This window comes from Panthera pardus, unplaced genomic scaffold, assembly GCF_024362965.1.
Source record: "Panthera pardus isolate Hobbes unplaced genomic scaffold, ASM2436296v1 HiC_scaffold_10, whole genome shotgun sequence".
Lineage (NCBI taxonomy): Eukaryota > Metazoa > Chordata > Mammalia > Carnivora > Felidae > Panthera > Panthera pardus.
The window spans coordinates 89,731,393-89,754,640 of record NW_026526655.1 but is presented as its reverse complement, the minus strand read 5'-3'; the positions used below and the strand labels follow the sequence as shown (position 1 = coordinate 89,754,640).

At 36.5% G+C, this 23,248-nt stretch overlaps 1 protein-coding gene across 3 annotated transcripts in view; it reads right to left on the bottom strand.

The window, feature by feature from the left end:
- LRP1B (LDL receptor related protein 1B) overlaps positions 1-23,248 on the bottom strand; it is a 1,871,086-nt gene that overhangs the window by 51,764 nt on the left and 1,796,074 nt on the right. For all 3 annotated transcript variants that reach the window (XM_053909154.1, XM_053909157.1, XM_053909158.1), the window contains exon 84: positions 19,515-19,676. In XM_053909154.1, the coding sequence (XP_053765129.1) occupies positions 19,515-19,676 (162 nt within the window). The remainder of the gene's footprint in view (positions 1-19,514; positions 19,677-23,248) is intronic.

Below are 23,248 nucleotides of genomic sequence, written 5' to 3'. Positions count from 1 at the left end.
AATATTTCTATAGAGAACACTGAAAAATTTAAAAGAATAAAATCCATTCTGAGCAAACACTGCCATCTCTGAGTATCCAGGTAAAAGGAAAATGTAAAATTCAGGAAGCCAAGTTATCAAACTGTTGATTTAAGCGAGACATGTGGGGCGAGATTTTGAAAGTAGCACCAATAAATCTTTGACAGATTGCTGTTTCAAAATGTGTATTAACAATGATAGCATCAATCATTTTACTAATTGTCAAAAATTAACTCCTAAAACTATCATGGCAATATTTTTTTAAATATCAGAGAAGCCTTTATAACTTTTGTTTATAAATCATGTTCTGGGTTGAGTGTTCCTCTCTTTTTAAAGCAATCCAGCCATAAAAGGTTTTAGCAAGTAATTATTTCTGGGTTGAGTGTTCTATTTTTAAAAGACTCCAGCTATAAAAGGTTTAGCAAGTAACTATTTATAAAGTGGTAGAGAGTCATCTGAGACTTGAAAGCAAGCTGACTTGCAGATGACAGCTACATGTGATTTTATAAGATGAGGCTAACAAAAACCAAATAAGTGAATAAGCAGAAGATGGCTTAAAAAACAATGAGAATGAAGCATGCTCCTATAAGGTGGGACATCTTTGACCATAAATAAGCCATTTACCACATTCAGTCCCTGATTTCTTCATTAAGGCATGGAGTATGTATTAAGTAAGGTGTAAGTAATTTCAACCTGTTAAAATTTATCAACATCTACCATGTCAATAGTATCTATTGGGTTAATATTGCTTATGCCCTCAGAATTCTCACGCTTTGATAGAACACTCAGGGCTAACATGTTTGAGAAAAAAATCAAGAACAATAAAAGATTTGGCTAATCAGCACATGGAAATATTTTTTAAAAAGAAAATTCAGAGCACAAAGTAATAACTCATTTTTAGAAAACTGGAAAGGGTCTCATGGAGGTGAAGAATGCTGGACAGGAGGTAATCATGGAAAAGATCTTCTCAGATGGTAGTACCATGAACAAAATTATCCTCCCCATGCTGTAGCCTGAGGGAATGTCCTGGATCATTATCCTGGGATAAAATGAGGTCACCCTAGAAAAACTTACGTAGTTCCTTCGTGCATACATCTCTCCCTTCTCCCTTTCATTCTTCCATCCTTATTTTCTTCCTTCTTCCAAGCTACTCACTTCACATGTAAATATCAAAGTAAGGATTTCTGATATACTTAAATGTGACCTCCTTTCTAGTTTTTCTTCAATATGTTACTTTGCAAAATACATAATATATATGTACTTCTATCAATATATTGATATTAATATAGATAGAGAAAGGTTTCTACACTAGTGTGATAGCAGGAAGGAAAATAATGGATTATATAGAAGTGATTACTAATTAATCAGAGTTCACTAAAACACTGAGAAAGTCACTTTGAAAAGGTCACTTGGGAGACTAATATGTAGCACACTGTAAAAGATTTTTGCTGCTCAAATGTGCAAGTTTCTTACTATTGATATAAAATAATCAGCTCTCTACTTTACTGAGACCCATAATAATTCCAAGGTTATAGAAAATCACTTTAATTTCATTATTAGTAGCATTTAACCTTTAACATGATTAGAAGTATGCATTGAATTGCTGTAATTAGTTAGTAACATAATTTAATCCAAGATCCTTTTTGTTTACAAAGAGTATTGTTCTTCCACAACATCCTTAAGATAAAGATGAGATAAAATCATTACTCTTTTATGCACACAGTGTAGTAAAAGGTACTGTAGCAAGAAACTTTTGATTCAGGAACAAATGTGTTTTCCTTCTGTAGCCCCCTGACTTTTCTCTCATTGGGACACTATTTAGGTTCTTAATTTGCCATGCATTTATCACCACCTGACATCAAACATGTTTGTGTATTATTTATAAATACTACAGTACACCATGAATGCAGTTTTCAGTTTATTCATGACTAAATCTTAAGCTTCAGTGGCTGGCATATATTAGATGCTCTATTAATATTTGTTGAATTACAAACTGAATGATCATTGGAAAGCAGGGCACTTCAGAAGACAGAGAACAAGAGGCATACTGCTGACTTTTTTTTTTTTTTTTAGTTTTAAAATCCCAAATGCAGTTATAAATAGGTGACAGACGAAAGAGGAGAATTAGATGGCAAAGATAGACATCATCAAGTCCCAGTTAAAGGACCCCTGGAAATTTGGTCCTTGCATGAAACACTTAGCTGCTACATCAAAGAAGCAATTACTAGACACTCTAGGCTGCCATGTGAAAGAAGGATGTGACCTGCCAACTTCTCTGAAAGGGGACATTCTGTAGAATTAGACTAAACTTTTCAGCTTCCAGTAGGTTTCACTTTGTAGTCAGAAACTAATCTGAGTTTGGAAGTATACCTATGCAAGAAATTATTTTCTTCAGTGGTCTGATCTACTTACTTTCATGGAATATATAATTCCATTCTGCACTTAGGATCATTTCAGAAGTTATTTTAAAAAAACATCTGAAACCATATTCATGTAGGCCATAAAATTAATAAATCTTTTTTATAGAGAGGCCTGCTCATGTGAGCCATTTGGAATACATCTATTTTTTATTACCCAAATTATATATTACCTAAATATATATAACCTTTAAACACATATTATAACATATTTTAATTACATATTATAAATGATAGGCACTCAGAATATCTATTAAAGTGAAAATTTTATAGGTGCCTAGGTGGTTCAGTTGGTTAAACGTCCAACTCTTGGTTTCAGTTCAGGTCACAATCTCACAGTTGGTGGGTTTGAGCCCTGAATTGGGCTCTGGTCTGACAGCATAGAGACTCCTTAGGATTCTCTCTCTCTTTGAGTCTCTTCCATGCTCTCACTTTCTCTCTCTAAATAAATAAATTTTAAAAAATTAAAATTTTTAAAAAGGCATTTGATTTTAAAATTTGCAGAGGACTTTACCTCACTTGAAACTTCCAACTTTGAGAAGCAGATAGTTTTAATTATTATCATTATTTATTTTATAAACCATGTGAGTGTCAACTATGATGATGAAAATAATCTGAAATCTAAAGTTGTAGAATACTATTTGTAACTCTACAGATTTCTACTTTATATACTTTTAAATGGTCTGAAAAAAAATGTTTTTTAATTCCCTATTATCACCTCTAAAAATTTCTTCCTCACATCAGGATTCCAGCTTGACAGATTCCAGAAGAGAGAACTTAGTATTTTCAGTGAAGATCCAAAAACCTACTGAAATTAAATTACATTTTATGTATTTGTTTTATTTGGGCAAGATACTCTTAAAAGAATCAGAAGCCTATACTAAGAAGTATCTACACTAAGATGTCAGTAACAGGAAATCTGGAGTTGAAAAATTCTAGCTTACTTATTTGTGGTCTGGAAGGTACCATGGAAGTGTCATGAGTTCTTGGACTCAGACAATAATTTAGTAGTTAGTTAAATAAGGTGTCATTCATTACATGGTCACACCATACCAATTTGTTCATTTCTGCCACTATGTTGATTATTTATATAAATTGGTTTTTAAGAAAAGCTTGCTCTCAGATTATTACAATATAGATTTTTCTCATTTCTAAAAACTAATAAAGTACAAGTTATTTCATCAAACTGTAAATTAAATCATATTGTTACCAAGGATTTAGTCATGGATATTCAAATGATAATGTAAATCTAAAAATTCAAATTCAGTTACTTGACTTTTGAATTAATCTTCTAGTACTATTCTGAATCAAGTCAAATCAATCTATTTCTCAAAGTGTCTTATACTTAAGATGTATCTGATTCTCCGGTGGCAACCCTCAATAAATGTGTTTTTTTTCCTCCTAATAGTTAATTTTCATATAATTAGCATTTATATACTGAAAAATCTCCTTTTATTTAACTTTTGTTCTTTATTGTTACTTCATCTGTTGGAAAATTATGGATTTTAAAACATATTTATTTATTGAAATCAAACTTGTAATTATATTTTTCATTCATGAGAATAATACTGAACAAATAAACACTATTATTAATGCACTGTTTTGATTAAAACAGAAGTCTCTTCTTTATCTGATGGGTTACATAATCCTAAGGTAAATTACAAATCCACCCATCTTTCTCTGGCCTTTTGCACTCTGGGACTCAAAAGCTATGAGTTTGGCTATATTCTAAAAGAGCTTATGGGAAGATGGCGGTGTAAGAGACACTGGGCTCACCGCATCCTGCTGACCACTTAGATTCCACCCACATCTGCCTAAATAACCCAGAAAACCACCAGAAGACTAGCAGAACGACTCTCCGGAGCCAAGCGTAGACGAGAAGCCCACGGAAGAGGGTAGGAAGGGCGAAGGGGCAGTGTGCGCTACATGGACTGGTGGGAGGGAGCCGGGCGGTGGAGGGGCAGCCCGCCCAGCAAGGCAGAGCCCCCAAGTCTGACTTGCAAAAGCAGAGGGGCTGGATGGAGTGTGTACTGACAGCCAGCAGGACTTAACATGTGGAATGTTGTAAGTCAATAGCTCTGCTCCGAGAGCGAGAGGGATAGAGGAAAAGTCGTTGAGCCCCAGAAGACAGAGCTCAGCTTGGCGGGGAACAAAGGCCCTGGCCAGTGCCAACTCTCTCACCCATTCCCTAGCCAAAATCCCAAATGGGACCAGTTCCCGTCAGGGAACTTGCTTGCACCGCGCAAACACCTAACGCTATGATTCTGCGGATACATCCCTCTGATGGGTCTGCCTCCCTCCTAGTGACGGAGCCACAGGGCCCCTCCAGAAGTGGACCACTGAAGGCAAAGCGAGCTGAGCCTACCCTTCCCGCCCCTGTGCACCTTGCAGATCCACCCCAGCTAATACGCCAGATCCCATAGAAGCAGCACCACAAGCCTGGCAGTGTGCCAGTAGCCCAGACAGGGCCCACACCACTCCACAGTGAGTCCTGCCCCTGGGAGAGGGGAAGATAAGGTACACACCAGTCTGACTGTGGCCCCAGCGGTGGGATGGGGGCAGACATCAGGTCTGACTGTGGCCCTGCCCACCAACACAAGTTACTCCAGACAGCACAGGGGAAGAGCCCTGCAATTCTGTGCCACTCCAGGGACTATCCAAAATGATGAAACGGAAGAATTCTCTGCAGAAGAAACTCCAGGAAGTAGCGACAGCTAACCAACTGATGAAAAACAATTTAAGCAATATAACAAAATGAATTTAAAATAATAGTCATAAAATTAATCGCTGGGCTTGAAAAAAGTATAGAGGACAGCAGAGAATCTATTGCTACAGAGATCAAGGGACTAAGGAACAGTCAGGAGGAGCTAAAAAAATGCTATAAATGAGGTGCAAAATAAAATGGAGGCGACCACAGCTCGGATTGAAGAGGCAGAAGAGAGAAGAGGTGAATTAGAAGATAAAATTATGGAAAAAGACGAAGCTGAGAAAAAGAGAGATAAAAAAAAATCCAGGAGAATGAGGGGAGAATTAGAGAATTAAGTGACAGAATTAAATGCAATAACATACGCATAATTGGGATTCCAGAGGAGGAATAGAGAGGGAAAGGTGCTGAAGGTGTACTTGAAGAAATCATAACTGAGAACTTCCTTATCTGGGGAGGGAAAAAGGCATTGAAATCCAAGAGGCACATAGAACTCCCTTCAGACATAACTTGAATTGATGAAGAGATAAAGGATAAAGGATAAAGAGAAAATTCTGAAAGCAGCTAGGGATAAACATGCTATAACATATGAAGGGAGACTGATAAGACTAGTGACAGGTTTATCTACTGAAACCTGGCAGCCAGAAAGGAATGGCAGGAAATCTTCAATGTGATGAACAGAAAAAACATGCAGCCGAGAACCCTTTATCCAGCAAGCCTATCATTTAGAATAGAAGGAGAGATAAAGGTTTTCCCAAACAAACAAAAACTGAAGGAATTCTTTACCACTAAACCAGCCCTACAAGAGATCCTAAGGGGGATCCTGTAAGACAAGGTACCAGAGCCACTGCTACAAGCATGAAACCTACAGACATCACAATGACTCCAAACCCATATCTTTCTATAATAACACTGAATGTAAATGGATGAAATGCTCCAACCAAAAGACACGGGGTATCGGAATGGGTAAAACAACAAGACCCATCTATTTGCTGTTTACACGAGACTCATTTTAGACCTGAGGACACCTTCAGATTGAAAGTGAGGGGACGGAGAACTATCTATCATGCTACTGGAAGTCAAAAGAAAGCTGGAGTAGCCATGCTTATATCAGACAAACTAGACTTTAAATTAAAGGTTGTAACAAGAGATTAAGAACGGCATTACATAATAATTACAGGGTCTATCCATCAGGAAGAGCTAACAATTATAAATGTCTATGTGCCAAATACAGGAGCCCCCAAATATATAAAACAATCACCAACATAAGCAACCTTATTGATAAGAATGTGGTAATTGCAGGGGACTTTAATACTTCACTTACAACAAAGGATAGGTCATCTAGACACAGGATCAATAAAGAAACAAGGGCCTTGAATGATACATTGGATCAGATGGACTTGACAGATATATTTAGAACTCTGCATCCCAAAGCAACAGAATATACTTTCTTCTCGAGTGCACATGGAACATTCTCCAAGATAGATCACATACTGGGTCACAAAACAGCCCTTCATAAGTATACAAGAATTGAGATCATACCATGCATACTTTCAGACCACAATGCTATGAAGCTTGAAATCAACCACAAGAAAAAGTCTGGAAAACCTCCAAAAGCATGGAGGTTAAAGAACACCCTACTAAAGAATGAATGGGTCAACCAGGCAATGAGAGAAGAAATTAAAAAAATATATGGAAACAAATGAAAATGAAAATACAACAATCCAAACGCTTTGGGATGCAGCGAAGGCAGTCCTGAGAGGAAAATACATCGCAATCCAGGCCTATCTCAAGAAACAAGAAAAATCCCAACTACAAAATCTAACAGCACACTTAAAGGAAATAGAAGCAGAACAGCAAAGACAGCCTAAACCCAGCAGAAGAAGAGAAATAATAAAGATCAGAGTAGAAATAAACAATATAGAATCTAAACAAAACTGTAGAGCAGATCAACGAAACCAAGAGTTGTTTTTTTGAAAAAATAAACAAAATTGATAAACCTCTAGCCAGGCTTCTCAAAAAGAAAAGGGAGAGTACCCAGATAGATAAAATCATGAATAAAAATGGAATTATTACAACCAATCCCTCAGAAATACAAGATATTATCAAGGAATACTGTGAAAAATCATATGCCAACAAACTGGACAACCTGGAAGAAATGGACAAATTCCTAAACACCCACACACTCCCAAAACTCAAACAGGGAGAAATAGAAAGCTTGAACAGACCCATAACCAGTGAAGAAATTGAATCAGTTATAAAAAATCTCCCAACAAATAAGAGTCCAGAACCAGATGGCTTCCCAGGGGAATTCTACCAGGCATGTAAAGCAGAAATAATACCTATCCTTCTCAAGCTTTTCCAAAAAATAGAAAGGGAAGGAAAACTTCCAGACTCATTCTAGGAAGCCAGCATTACTTTGATTCCTAAAGCAGACAGACACCCAGAAAAAAAAGAGAATTACAGGCCAATATCCCTGATGAATATAGATGCAAAAATTCTCAATAAGATACTAGCAAATCGAATTCAACAGCATATAAAAAGAATTATTCACCATGATCAAGTGGGATTCATTCCTGGGATGCAGGGCTCGTTCCACATTCGTAAATCAATCAATGCGATACATCACATTAATAAAAGAAAAGATAAGAACCATATGATCCTGTCAATCGATGCAGAAAAAGCATTTGAAAAAATTCAGCACCCTTTCTTAATAAAAACCCTTAAGAAAGTCGGGATAGAAGGAACATACTTAAACATCATAAAAGCCATTTATGAAAAGCCCACCGCTAATATCATCCTCAATGGGGAAAAACTGAGAGCTTTCTCCCCGAGATCAGGAACACGACAGGGATGTCCACTCTCACCACTGTTGTTTAACATAGTGTTGGAAGTTCTAGCATCAGCAATCAGACAACAAAAGGAAATCAAAGGCATCAAAATTGGCAAAGATAAAGTCAAGCTTTCACTTTTTGCAGATGACATGATATACATGGAAAATCCGATAGACTCCACCAAAAGTCTGCTAGAACTGATACATGAATTCAGCAAAGTCACAGGATACAAAATCAATGTACAAAAATCACTTGCATTCTCATATACTAATAATGAAGCAAGAGAAAGACAAATAAAGAAACTGGTCTCATTCATAATTGCACCAAGAAGCATAAAATACCTAGGGTAAATCTAACCAAAGATGTTAAAGATCCGTATGCTGAAAACTATAGAAAGCTTATGAAGAAAATTGAAGAAGACATAAAGAAATGGAAAAACATTCCATGCTCATGGATTGGAGGAATAAATATTGTTAAAATGTCAATACTACCCAAAGCTATCTACGCATTCAATGCAATCCCAATCAAAATTGCACCAGCATTCTTCTCGAAGCTAGAACAAACAATCCTAAAATTTGTATGGAACCACAAAAGACCCCAAAGTAGTCAAAGTAATATTGAAGAAGAAGACCAAAGCGGGGGGCATCACAATCCCAGACTTTAGCCTCTACTACAAAGCTGTAATCATCAAGACAGAATGGTATTGGCACAAAAACAGACACATAGACCAATGGAATAGAATAGAAACCCCAGAACTAGACCCACAAAAGTATGGCCAACTGGAGAGGATGTGGAGAAACAGGAACCCTCTTGGTGGGAATGCAAACTGGTGCAGCCACTCTGGAAAACGGTGTGCAGATTCCTCAAAAAATTAAAAATAGACCTACCCTATGACCCAGCAATAGCACTGCTAGGAATTGACCCAAGGGATACAGGAGTGTTGATGCATAGGGACACTTGTACCCCAATGTTTAAAGCAGCACTCTTAACAATAGCCAAATTATGGAAAGAGCCTCAATGTCCATCAACTGACGAATGGATAAAGAAATTGTGGTTTATATACGGAATGGAATACTACATGGCAATGAGAAAGAATGAAATATGGCCCTTTGTAGCAACGTGGATGGAACTGGAGAGTGTTATGTTAAGTGAAATAAGTCATACAGAGAAAGACAGATACCATATGTTTTTACTCTTAGGTGGATCCTGAGAAACTTAACAGAAGTCTGTGGGGGAGGGGAAGAAAAAAAAAAGAGGTTAGAGAGGAAGAGAGCCAAAGCATAAGAGACTGTTAAAAACTGAGAACAAACTGAGTGTTGATGGGGAGTGGAAGGGAGGGGAGGGTGGGTGATGGGTATTGAGGAGGGCACCTTTTGGGATGAGCACTGGGTGTTGTATGGAAACCAGTTTGACAATAAATTTCATATTAAAAAAATAAAAATAAATAAAAATAAATAAAAAAATCTGTCAAGTAAAAAAACAAACAAACAAAACCCCAAAAGCTATAAGATTTGGGGACTTTTATTTTATTTTTCACCTTGAGAACCAATGATGGCACACTAGTTTTTTGCCATTTTTATCAATAATTAAGATGAATACAAATTTTTTCTAGCCTAGTATTTACTACCAAAAGAGGTCTATTTTTGCATAAAACTGAGTAATCACAATACCAGCTTATAGTGATGAAATCTTTAATAGTAAAAAACATGATTATCATGTTACCTATAGATAGGAATCTTATTTTGTTTTCTTCTTTTAGAGTATTTAAAGATTCCTGGGGTGACTGGGTGGCTCAGTAGGTTATACGTCTGACTCTTGATTTTGGCTCAGGCCATGATCTCATGGTTCATGAGATCGAGTCCCACACTGGGTTCTGTGCTGACAACACAGAGACTGCTTGGGATTCTTACTCCCCCTCTCTCTCTGTCCTTCCCCCACTCATTCTTTATCTCTCTCTCTCTTTCCCTCTCTCTCTCTGCCTCTCTGTCTCTCAAAATAAATAAAAATTATTAAAGGATTTAAAGATTTCTGACTCACAGCATTTTTTTCAAAATATGTCAGTTGACATTCCAAATCTGTAATAAATAATGTGTTTTAAGTTTACTCTTAAATCTACATTTAAATTCATTGTTTTAAATGTTTTGTTAGCAAATGCATTTAACTAGAAACAATTTGCTTGGTTTGAGGTAAGCCTCAAGTAAATGTTTTTGTTCAATCTGTATCTCTATCTGTGCATGATTTGTGTAATATATTATTTTCAAGTACACAATTCTATTTGCAGATAATTATTTATGAATCCATTTAGTTTACTTAACATCAGGTACAGCAGAATCACAATCATGGACAGCTTCTGTTCATAAAAAGCCTGCCTGCCTGCCTTCTTTCCCTCCCTCCAACCTTTCCTCCCCTCCCTTCCTCCCTACCTCCCTTCTTTTCTTCCTTTTTGAGGGCTCCCAATTGGGCATGTTCAGTTTAATTCAATATAAATCCCTCTTTAGACACTTAGTAACCATTACGTATGTGTGACATGTTATTTTCAACCTTTCAATAAGCAGCTTTGAGGCTGCGTTTCATTATCTTTCATATTATTTTGTAATAATATTCTTCCTTAAGTTGGAAAAAGAAGGGTAAATACTTATCAGTAGCTCTAATATAGCATAAAAGTAGAAGATTAAACTATCTAAACTTGGCCTGATTACTGGGTGAAGAATACTGTTTTAAGAGTATTATGAGATTAGAGTTGTCTCAAAATCAAATGAACCTGGCATAGAAAAAGTTACTGCTATGTTGCCAGAAAAAGCAATTAAGCATTCTTAAATAAAAGATTTTTTTAAATAATAGTTACTGAAATTATTAAACATAATTAGTAATATCCCAAGTCTAAGTTACATGGCATAGAGATAAAAGTTTATCCATATTTCACTATACAAACATGTTATTGGAATTTGAAACAATTGCATAAAACAATAATGGTATGCTTCTTAAGGACATGAAATAAAGTCCATTTCTGATCTGTGATCCTTTTTGACTATGGAAGTTTAAGTGCAGCTGTGTCTGGCTTTTAATCTACAAAGATATGCCACTGGTTTTTTTATTCACCAAAAATTATGGGGCAAGTATCTTCAAAGAGCCTTTATACTGATATGTCCCCAATGCCTCAAACAATAAATAATACCCATAAGTGTTCAATGTAATCTGTTGAATAAATTAATTTTAATAATCAGAACGTGTACTTTGACTCACGTATGACATAATATCTGCTTGGAAAAAATTACCTCAGTTTCCAATAAATTCTTTTTTATATATGCACATCATCCCTAAATCTTTTCCCTCTTATTATTTTTATATTTCCAAATGATGGCATAACAGTAATAGTAAATATCTGTTTTGAATAATTCCAGTTTTATAATAGGTAAAATTATCTTCAGTAATATTTCTCTAATTCTGACAACTTCCTCTAAACCATGCAGAATAAGACAATAAAATTATTACATTACCCTACCCTAGCTTACTATTCTTCTATCATAGTCACATGAGAAAAGAAATGTATTTATTTTCCTTTACACTGATTAATTCAAACTTAATTCTATTTTTACACTATTTTTTTTTTCAAGCTGAAAACACAAGCACAAAGTTTCTCACGGAATTCATGTCTTAATCAGCTGCTCAGTAAAGGTGGCCTAGAACTTTTGTAAGTGGAATCTTGTCAGAGCACAGACAAAAAATGGGCCTGGCTGGCATGAAATAAGCCCTTTCTACTTTGTTTACATTTATTCACATACCTAAGTCCAAGCACTGAATTAAACCCCAAGATTGATGAGGTATGCATAACATCACGGCCTGTTTCATATTCTAGGGGGGTAGAGAGTCAAGAACATGAATGATGATATAAACCCAGGGTGAAAATGTCAAAGAGAAGTGCTGGGTGTCCTAGGGCAAAGGCAGGTTAAGAAGACAAAGTAGGAGGACTAGAGAGGTTAGAGACATTGAGGAGCCCATGTGTAAAGGGGCACATTTTACTTTTTATATTTTTACTATTTTTATTGTTTATTTATTTTTGAGAGACAGAGAGAGAGAGAGAGAGAGAGAGTGGGGGAAGGGCAGAGAGAATCTGAAGCAGGTTCCAGGCTCTGAGCTGGAGGCACAGAGCTCGATGCAGGGTTCAAACCCATGGACTGGGAGATACGACTTGAGTTGAAGTCAGACACTTAACCTACTGAGCCACCCAGGTGTCCCATAAAGGGGCACATTTTAGAGACAACGAATGGGTTTCCAGGTTGGAAGAAAGAATAGGGCAGTGAATGCACTGTAGTAATCCAGGCAAGAGGCCTGAATAAAGGCAGTGCTTGTCTTCTCACCAAGAGAAAAAGAATCAGGGGACCCTTAGCCCAAGCTCCAAATTATTTTGTCACTCTAGTTGTGAATCCTCTAAGAATCGTGAATACTTGCACACTTAAGAAATAGCTAGTTCTCATACTTAAGAAATAGCTAGTTTCTCATGATCCTTTCCTAGCATTCTAGGCTTAGTTCTAATTGTCCTTCATACTAACAGCGACAACTGCAAACATTTTATTCTATTTTCCTGGTCGTTATTAAAATCCTTTGGTCTCTTCTGTTTGGGCTTGCCATTGGTTTAATCAACTCCAGATTAAAATTCTTATTAACACCTGTTTTCATTGGCGTAGAAACTGGCAACCCGTGAGTGACATGAGCTTTGAATGTTCTCATAATGAGCCTAAAAAGATGCAGCAGAATGGTCAGGATATCAGGTGACAGGAAAATACAACAGAAGAAGCTACTTTTGGAGGCAGACCCACAAGGGTACAAATTATGGCTCTTATGTTCTTTAATGGAGCAGATTAGGGAGAATGGCTTAATCTCATTTTTGGCGATTGTAAAACTAGACTAATAATACTAACTTCACAGGGTTGTATGAGAATCTGGTAAAACATCAGATGTTCATATATTACATAAAATAATGTATAGCACCACATTTCTCTGTGACCTATACATTATACGTTTTCAATGATTTATTATTTCCCTTGGTGACCCTCCCCTAGGAAAATCAAATAGAAACAGAAAAGATAAATAGAAAAAGTCTTTCCCCTCTGGGCTTTTGTAAATTCTATTCCACTCACTGCTTCTCTTCATCTGGTTAGCTTCTTCTTTCTTTTGGCCTCAGCTTACATGTCACTTCCTTCTAGAAATCTTTCTAGAATGCTGAAATCTTTCTACAGGCTGAATTCTGTATTCTTCTGTATTCTTTCCTGGATTCTGCTAGCCACTGTATTTCATTAACCTGACATAACATAACTCATATCATTTTTGGAATCACACATTAGCTTCTAAACCCTTTGAGGGCAAGGGATATCTCTGACACAGCTCTTTTTGCAGTGCCTAACAGTGACAGGCCCATGGTGAACACCAAACATATTCACTGACCAATTGACTAGTGAAACAAAATTGCTCTGCAAAGCAAATGGTAAAAATAATCCCATGATGTCATCACATGTGGTTGACAACATCTATGCTTTATAACTTTTATAAGGTACTTGATAGACTATAGTTCTAAAACCAGTTACAATAGATGAAATGGTTGGATTACTGTCTGAGTATTCCTAATTTTATAAACTTGAGCTCGTACTTAATGTCTGTATTTATTGGAACCAATGGGAATAAACCATAAAGGTATATTGCTTTCTTTCTTTTTTTTTTTAAGTTTATTTATTTATTTTGAGAGGGAGAGAGTGAGTCCACCAGTGGGTGAGGGGCAGAGAAAGAGGGAAAGGGAGAGAGAGAATGAGAATCCTAAGCAGGCTCTACTCTGTCAGCGCAGAGCCCTACATGGGGCTCAAGAAGAGTTAAGAATCAGATGCTTCACCAACTGAGCTACCCAGGGGCCCCCTACATGTGTATTTCTAATAAACTGAACAGTAACTGAAATTATAATGGTTCTCCAAGCATATTACTGATTAAAAATATCAATGAGAGGACAAACAGATTGCTACTTGATTTTAACACCCAGCTCTTAGACACAGATTTGAGCTGGCCCTCATTGGCCCTTTTGTCTTAATATTATCACTATTTAATTACTAACAACCTCATATTTAACATCTAGATTTAAATGCAAAATGCCATGCTTATAATTTTTTTTGATTTATCCTAGAAATCCTTGCTCCAGATCTGCACAAAATGGAGCTGTATTTGTTCTTAAACAACTTACTTAAAGAATACTTAATTTTACTTTGCCATTATTTATCTCTGTCTCTCCTCCCTGAGTGCTGCTGTTAAAATTAATTTCCATTTAGACCTCAGGATTTTATATTGCCATTAGAATTGTGAAATGTTTTTACTCAGCACAACTAAGAACTGATGTTTTACCTCCCACTAATGGACCTTTAATTAGGCACTGTAATGAACCATTCTGTCATTCCTTCATTTCTGGAGAGAAGATTTTGTATATACGCAAGATACAATTTTGACAGAATACCAGGTCCGCTGAACCTTGCCGACTCACATATAATAGATCCTCAATTTATTATGCTTTTGTCAGCTGCTGGATTTATCATTTTAATGACACTGTCCACAGACTTATTTTGCTGCCAAAGAACAGCATCACCATACTGCAGGAATGTTTGTTGACATCTTGATCAACAACTCCTGGGGTCCGATTCTGACTACAATATTACTACTTTGGGACCTTGAGCAAGTTATTTAACCTCTGTCTAAGGATTAATTGGTTAATTTTAATAAGTGCTTTGCAGTAAAAGGTGGGAAGTGCTATGACTGCTAATAGTGATAATAAAATGATAATGCAGCCTTTTATAATGCATCAGGCTACCTCAGACTGTGATTCCATTAAGTTGCCAATTAAAATATATGCTAACGGAATTTATTCTTTTTAAGAAACCAAATTGCTATAACGATGGCCACATAGCAATTTTTTAAGTTAGATCAAAGAGAGTAAAAAATGGCAATGCTTCTTAAAATTTTTTTTAATTAAAGAAAAAGATCAGCATCCTATGATGATGGACCAATTGGGAACAGAGAAAAGCTGCACAGAAAAATACCAGATGGTTGTACCCTGATTAAATGTAGCTCTTGTACATTAAGTTGATTGTTCTTTTATTAACTCGTCTCCAAACTGCTTTCATTTATTTATCTATGATTATTTATTTATTCGACAAATGCCATTGTTGGGTATAATTTCAAAGAGGTCATCTTAGACAAATAGGAGGAATGCACACAATTAACAATAATATCAGATAAAAGTGAATAGAAACAGACAGAGGTAAAGAAGCAGTGACTTGAAAATTCAGAAGAGAAAGGGATTCGTTCAAACTGAGGGTAGATGTGAACAACTTCGAAAAGGAAATGCCCTTTAAACTGGATGGGGACAGAAAGATAGAATTTTGCATGGAGAGATGAAGGTGAGGAAGAATCCAAGGAAAGTCCATTCCAGAGGAAGAGAATACCAGGAGAAAGTCACAATGCCAGGGGAACTGACATGTGGAGAAACATGATAAGTTCTCCTTTACTAGAGTAAAGGAGAGGCTGCAAAAATAATCTGGATAGTAATGAGGGTCTGCATTATGCAGAATAATAGTTGGCGATGTCCCTGGTTCACTTGGAAATCTTTCAGGGTTGTGAGAATATTGGAACTGAAAAGAAAAAGCTCATGAGTCAGTAAGTGGAAGTTGTGCTGAAATATTCTGCTAGGTTGAGAGGAACAAGAGGGAGGGGAGAGCGATGAAGACCTTAAACAATATGTGAGTGGGGATACCTGCATATGACTGGACTATTTTTGCCAGATAAACTCTGCTGGCCTGTGAAACATCATTTGAGAGATAAATTAGGTAAGCAATGTGAAAAGAGCATTGGCTGAGGGTAGTGGCATCTATATATGTCAAGAGGCTAGTCTACAGGAGCAGAATATACATTTAGGGGCACATGGATGGCTCAGTCAGTTAAACATCTGACTCTTGATTTTGGCTCAGGTCATGATCCACGGTTCATGAGTTCCAGCCCATGCTGACAGTGAGGAGCCTGCTTGAGATTCTCTATCCCTCTCTCTTTGCTTCCCCCCCTCCCCAACCTCTCAAAATAAATAAATAAACTTAAAAAAAGGGAAGAAAAGAATATACTTAGAAAAGGAAACACCAATTTGAAACCAAATTTTTCCCTTTGCTACAGCAGAAGTGCCCCCCGCACACTGTAACACCAGAGAGAACATATTTAATATTGTCTTTGCTTCTCAAATTCAGTCAGTGCATATTGCTTGATTCAATGCTGTTCCATGTACTTCCTACCATGACCAGAGACCTAGGCCACTCTCTGTGAGGGTTTGAACAGATATCAAACTGTCTGGGGCCAGAACATTGAGTGACTTTAAGGGTTGGATTGCCTGTGGGAGATTCCTGGCTCTCCCATTTACTAATTGTGCCATCTTCAGGAGGCTCTTTGTGCCTCCTCAGTAGCCTCCTCTGTAAAATGAGAATAAAGACAACACCTAGTTCATTAGTGGGATTAAATGGGCTATTAGAATTAATGTCAAAAAAGAAGTAACTACAAGAGTGCCTGGATTTAGAAAGATCTCAGTAAATGTGATTGATATAAAAAACCATTCTTTTTATTATGAATACAACATACAGCTGTGGCTACTCTTTTGAGAATAGGTAGAGAAGGTACAGAGAGAAAACATGGAGATCAGTTAGTAATAATCCAGATAAGAAATGCCAGTAGTTTTGATGAAGGCAGTGGGGATGGAGCTAGTGAGAAGCGTTCAAATTCTGGGTATGTCTTATAGGAAAAAAGAGTGAGAAAGAAACTGAGGTGTAAACAAAGAGAGCAGTCAAGAATGAATCCAAAATAGATGATGGATTAAGATGATTAAGGAGTACACTTATGGTGATGAGCACTGGGTGATGGATGGGATTGTTGAATTACTATATTGTACACCTGAAACTAATATGACACGGTACATTAACTATACTGGAATTAAAATAAATATAAAAATCTTTAAAAAGTTAATATAGTGGGTTAGATTAAATTAAAAAAAAATGAATCCAAGATTTTTGCACCTGAATCATGTTTCCTTTTATAGACATAGGGAAAACTGTGGTAGAAGTAAGTTTGAGTAAGAAAATCAAGTTAATTTAGAGCCAGCTCAAAGTGTCCAATAGATACTTAGGTATAAAAATCTGGAATTCAGGAGATAAGTTTAGCCAGAGATATACATTTGGAATCATTTGTATCTGGACGATATTAAAAATCATACAATTAGTTGAAATTCTCTAGGTAGTAAGTCTCAATTTTGGTCACATATGTGACACATGTGGAAAACTGTAAATAATATTGCAGCCTAACAGAATCAGAATCTTTGGAGGTGATGTTTGGGAAAGTGTATTTTTTTTTTCCTTTTATTTTTATTTATTTATTTTTTTTAATATATGAAATTTACTGTCAAATTGGTTTCCATACAACACCCAGTGCTCATCCCAAAAGGTGCCCTCCTCAATACCCATCACCCACCCTGCCCTCCCTCCCACCCCCCATCAACCCTCAGTTTGTTCTCAGTTTTTAACAGTCTCTTATGCTTTGGCTCTCTCCCACTCTAACCTCTTTTTTTTTTTTTTTTTCCTTCCCCTCCCCCATGGGTTTCTGTTATGTTTCTCAGGATCCACATAAGAGTGAAACCATATGGTATCTGTCTTTCTCTGTATGGCTTATTTCACTTAGCATCACCCTCTCCAGTTCCATCCATGTTGCTACAAAAGGCCATATTTCATTTTTTCTCATTGCCACGTAGTATTCCATTGTGTATATAAACCACAATTTCTTTATCCATTCATCAGTTGATGGACATTTAGGCTCTTTCCATAATTTGGCTATTGTTGAGAGTGCCGCTATAAACATTGGGGTACAGGTGCCCCTATGCATCAGTACTCCTGTATCCCTTGGATAAATTCCTAGCAGTGCTATTGCTGGGTCATAGGGTAGTGTATTTTTAAAACTGTTTATGAAAGTGTTCCTTTGAGTCACAGGCTCAAGGAATGAGTGTTTTTGAGAAAAAAATGAGGCATAAGTACAGTCATCAGCTGCTCCAATGTTTAAAGGTCAGAGAGATGAGGAGGAACCAGCCAAAGACGGTGAAAAGAAGCAGCCAGTAAAATGGGAGTGGAAACAAGAGAGTGGAAAATGTAAAGAAATGGCCATTTTTTAACTAGGGAGTGATTAACTGCTGAATGTGGGGTAAGATAAGAATTGATAATTGGCCATTGGATATGAGAACATGAATGACAATAAAATAAATTAATTAACTTGTCTGATGAAAGATATTTCAGCAAAATAGTGAAGATAAAAACCTGACAGAGGTGAGGTCAAAAGAAAAATAGGGAACTGTAGCATATAACAACTCGTTAGAATAATGCTTCTATTTTGGATAGTAATGAGGGTAAAAAAAAATAAGCAGGGAAATAAAGTTGTGGGTAGAATGAGATGTGGGCACAAGGCAAGGTTGTTCAAGGAAGAGCTAGGGAGAGAGGAATATACTGATAAAAAGGGGACAGTTGTAAGAGATGTGTCTATGAGTAGCTAAAAGGGATTTAATGTATGAGTGGATAGCATAGCATTAGACGTAGTATGGGGTTCCTGCTCATAAGACAGAGTACATGGATATAAGATAAAGTAGTTTGAGGGATGTGATGGTGAGAGCTTGTGGTAGTTCTCTCTAGATAGATTCTATTTTGATCAATGAAATAGAAAGCAAATTCCTGGAGTGCCTGGGTGGCTCTTTCAGTCTGACTCTTGATTTCAGCTCAGGGCATGATCTCACAGTCAGAGATCCAGTCCTGCATCAGGCTGGGCATGGAGTCTGCTTAAGATTCTCTTTCCCTCTCCCTTTGCCCCTCCCCCACTTCACAGGCATAAGCACGTTCTCTTTCTCTCTGAAAAAATAAATATTTTTTTTAAAAAAGATAGTAAGTTCCTGAGCTGAGGATAAACTTGGGGAGCAGGTATTGGAAGTTTGAGGAGAAAGATGAAGATTTGACATAGACATCTAGGAGAGTTGATACATTAGCAAAATACTAGAAGCCATAGTAAGTGCCATTTGAAATTAGTGATAAAATCTCAGGTGAGACCAGTCTGTATGATTACGTGTTCTTCTTCTGTTGCATCCAGCAGTGGGACACCAGTTCAGAACAGACGGAGAATTGGATTTAACCATGGTTACAATTTTCTAGGAAAGTGTAATAGAAGGGGAAGAAAGAAAAAGGAAATTGAGGGTATATACAAGGGGACAATTACAGTGATGGTTTATGGAGTCTAAGGTAGGGAAGGAAGAAACAGAATCTTTAAAATGAGAAGGATGAGAAACAACGTAAATAATTGTTGAGAGTTGGGGTGATGGAGGGAGTGACCCTGAAAAATAGGGGGTTGTTGAAATTGAGAGGATGGAGGGAAAATAGAGATAAGAAAGTTACTTAATGTAAACATGAAAGCATGCTATCAGACTGTGTTGTGGGAGTCACTCTCACTTACAGTACTGGCATCTGTCTCCAGTGTGCTCAGGCTGGCAGTGGCAGGAGGGCTGGTTGCCGGCAGTGACACTGCAGGCTCCTCCATTTTGACAGAAATCTTCACAGACGGTCTTCCCGCAGTTTGGTCCAGTGAACCCCAGTGCACAGCTGCAGGTGGGTCTTCCTGTTGGAAAAGAAAACATAACAAAAAGGAAATTATTTGACTGAAATCGTTTTCATGGAATCCTCACTAGGTAAGAAACAGGAAGCCAGGATTCCGTTCAAGGTTTGTCCACTACTTCATCTGTGAATTTAGGCAATAACATGACCTCTGTGGGTGTCAATGTTCCCATGTTTCAGTAGAGCCCAGCATAGAAGATAAGGCAGGTTCACCTCAGGTAAAACAACCAGAGTGCATTTTATGATTAATTATACACATTTATACAGGTGTAGTATTTTCTGAAGTACTTGTGTTATTCTTTATACCTTTCTCATCATGTCCATTTTGCTTTTTAAATTATTTTTGATACAGTTTATATTAGCTATTAGAATATGAAATGGAAACAATCCTATTTCTCAGTATTCAATCATCATGTACTACCACTGGTAAGGCATGAGCTTAGATTTATAAATAAATATTTTTAAAAGTTTAAAGTGGGCATGCCTTCTATAATATTTATGTAATTAGTAATTTTAGTTGATGTCAATATACATACTGTATTTAGTATATAAGCACTTATTAAGTCCTATTTTATTTCATTTTGATACTTTTATTCGTGGGAAAGTACTGTTACTTGCAGTCTGGAAAGATGATTTAAAGCCTAATGTTAACAGCACACAAGAGCAAATCTAATGGACCATCTATGGATATTTTTATTTGCTCTGTAAGAACGAACTTCAGAAGAAAAGGTGAACGATCCTTTAAGGTGTTTGGAACATAACACAGTTAACTTATATCAGGAATGAGTCTCTCTAACTGCCTTCATCAAGGACGAAGTGGAAAATGGAGGACAGAACTAGCTCTGTAGGAGAGATTAAGGAAAACAAAATGAAATAATGGCTCTCATTTGTAATGGGCAAAGAATGAAGTTGAGAGTTTGTGCAAATGTAAAGAAATAACATGAAAGGGAATAAAAAAGAAATTCAGGTATAGATCTGAATTAACTAGGACTCAGAAATGTCAGTTGACTAGCATTAGAGACTATCCAACCATCTCCTCTCTCACCTTTGTAGGCATGAGGCATAATTAGAATGGTCATAAAAATGTATGAGGTAAGGCTTAAGACTTGAACTGTGAAAATGATATAAGTTTTCTCTATTGCCATAGATTCTACATTCTACGTTTTTTTTGAAAAGCATTCGTAAGTGAATAAAATGTCTCTAAAATAAAATGCACCCTCCTTTCCAAGAGAATAAATAAATCAAGCTTCCACAATTTATTTATTTTGCTTTGAAAGTGCTCCATATACTTAAACATGCTTGAAGCTACTGCTTCTCAATGAAGAAAGTTATATACATTTTATGGTGAGTAGCATTGCTTTAAAAGTTGTTTATAAATGTGATTAGTTTGGTGGCAGATAAATGCCTATTAATAGGTTGAGAAACAAGGTAAATTGTATGTACATTGAAAGCTGAGTAACATCATGTTTACCATTCCCAGAAAATGGCTTTAAAACTTTTAGGTAAATATTTTTCTTATAATGGTAGTGAATTTTCCAGTTGATACTTACATATAGACAAAATTTCTTCATGGGAACAATAATGGATAAAAAATAGACACATCAAGAGAATGAATAGTGCTTGCAGATGAAGAGGACAGAGAATTGTTGGAACACAGTTACTAAGGAAAATGAAAGCCCTGAACAAAAGAAGTAATTTCTCTTCATCAGTAAGAACCAGTGAATGCCTTACAGAGAAACAGAACATATAAACAGGAACACAAATTAACATGAACTAAAGGTGAAACAAACAGCACGGAAAATATAGGAGCAATCAAAATGCATAGAACAATCAGAAAAAAGGGTCCTATGATGGTAGGACTTAAACACTGGAGATTTATGTTTTTCTACATTATTTTTTAATTTTTTTTTTTTAAATTAAGAGTGAAGAACATTAAAATAATAGGAGTTTAAAGGAAACAAATGCAACCCACTATGGCACTTGAAAACTTCTCTGTCCCAGTCACTGAGAGAATGACATCATGCTTTCATGTCAACTAGGGCAGTGGCCAGGTTCCCTAAACCCTCTTCCCTGGCATATGCCTCAAATCATTTAGATTCTGGCTGAATTATTTTGAAAAGGCTCTTCTTTTCCTTTAAAAAGAAGATTTCTTTTTGACAAGAGAAATCTTCATATTCAGGGGAACACCAACAACTTGAAACTGTGTTGATGCAGCAGATCTTTTGATTGCTGATGGGAAACGAACTTTCTGTCACAGAATTTTATAATGGGCTCCATCTAGTATACTCATGAATCTCTCTGTGTGCATCCTAACAAGTTGCATTGGATTAATTTATAGATATTTTTTAGGTAGCTCAATTTGATGTTGGCATTTGAAAAGGCAACAGTGCTGTTACAATGACTAAGGTATAGATTTACAGCAGTGATGCATCCAGGGAGCTTGGGAGTTGACAGCCTACAAGGGTAGTGTAATCAGACAAAGCATCAATTAACCTGAGGAAGGAAGGGGAGGTTCAGTTTGTTGGCTCTAATCTGTCTGGTTTCTATAGCATTCAGGGCTTAAAAGTGTGGGTTGTCAGACTGCCTGGATATACACTATCTGTGCCAATTACTGGTTGTGGGACCATGGGCATCACTTCTCATTTCCCCTATGCAAAAATGGGGATAATAATAGTAACTTTCTCATAGGGTTGTTGTGTAGAATCAGAGAAAATAAATGAGATTATACATGCAAAGCATTTCTAAAAGTTCTAGGCACATAGAAAGTACTCAGTGACACTTTAGTTCTAATTGTTTATTACTGTTGTTGTTGTTGTTTCTACTGAATGAGATTCACTTTGTAACGGTGTCCTAAAAAAAACACTGTAACATTCTAAGAAAATCTTTTGGAAAACTGTCTTAAATTACGCATTTTATCTCCATTATCTATTTAAGACAAAGTTAAATTTGAATTTGTATGGCAGCGATGGGATAAAGCAGAAATTCTCCATCAACCTCACTCTCAGACTCCAACATTTTCAAACTTTCTCTCTTTACTTTCTCAACATGCTTCGTTATTTCAGAAGAGAAGCCAGACCTTTCAATATGTATGTATTGCTCACATAAATGAATTCTGATTCCCTAGCAGAAAGAAAGGTTTAGGAATCGAGATGTTAATGTGTGGTGTTGTCTTTACTGTATATTTATGACCTCTTGCAAAGCTTGTCTCTGATCTCTTAATCACTGAATCCATTGATTTCTTTTTAATCATCCTTCTCAAATGTTCTCCATAATTTTACACATTTTATTTTTGAAATTTATTTTTTTAAATTTTTTATTACACATCTACTCTTAAAATTTCTATCTCTGCTTGGTTTCTAAAATACTGCTATTGTTGATTTCCCTTTTTCTGTAACTGTCCTTTTCAATTGCCTTTATGTTTTCTCATTCTGGGTCTTAAAATATGTTCTTCCAAACTTCTTTTTGGTGATACAATACAATTTCATGGCTTCAATATTTGTCTCTCTATCTGAATGCTTCAGGCTCATTTTTCTGACGCTAGGCTCATTGTCCCTTCTAAATGACAGAACTTCATTC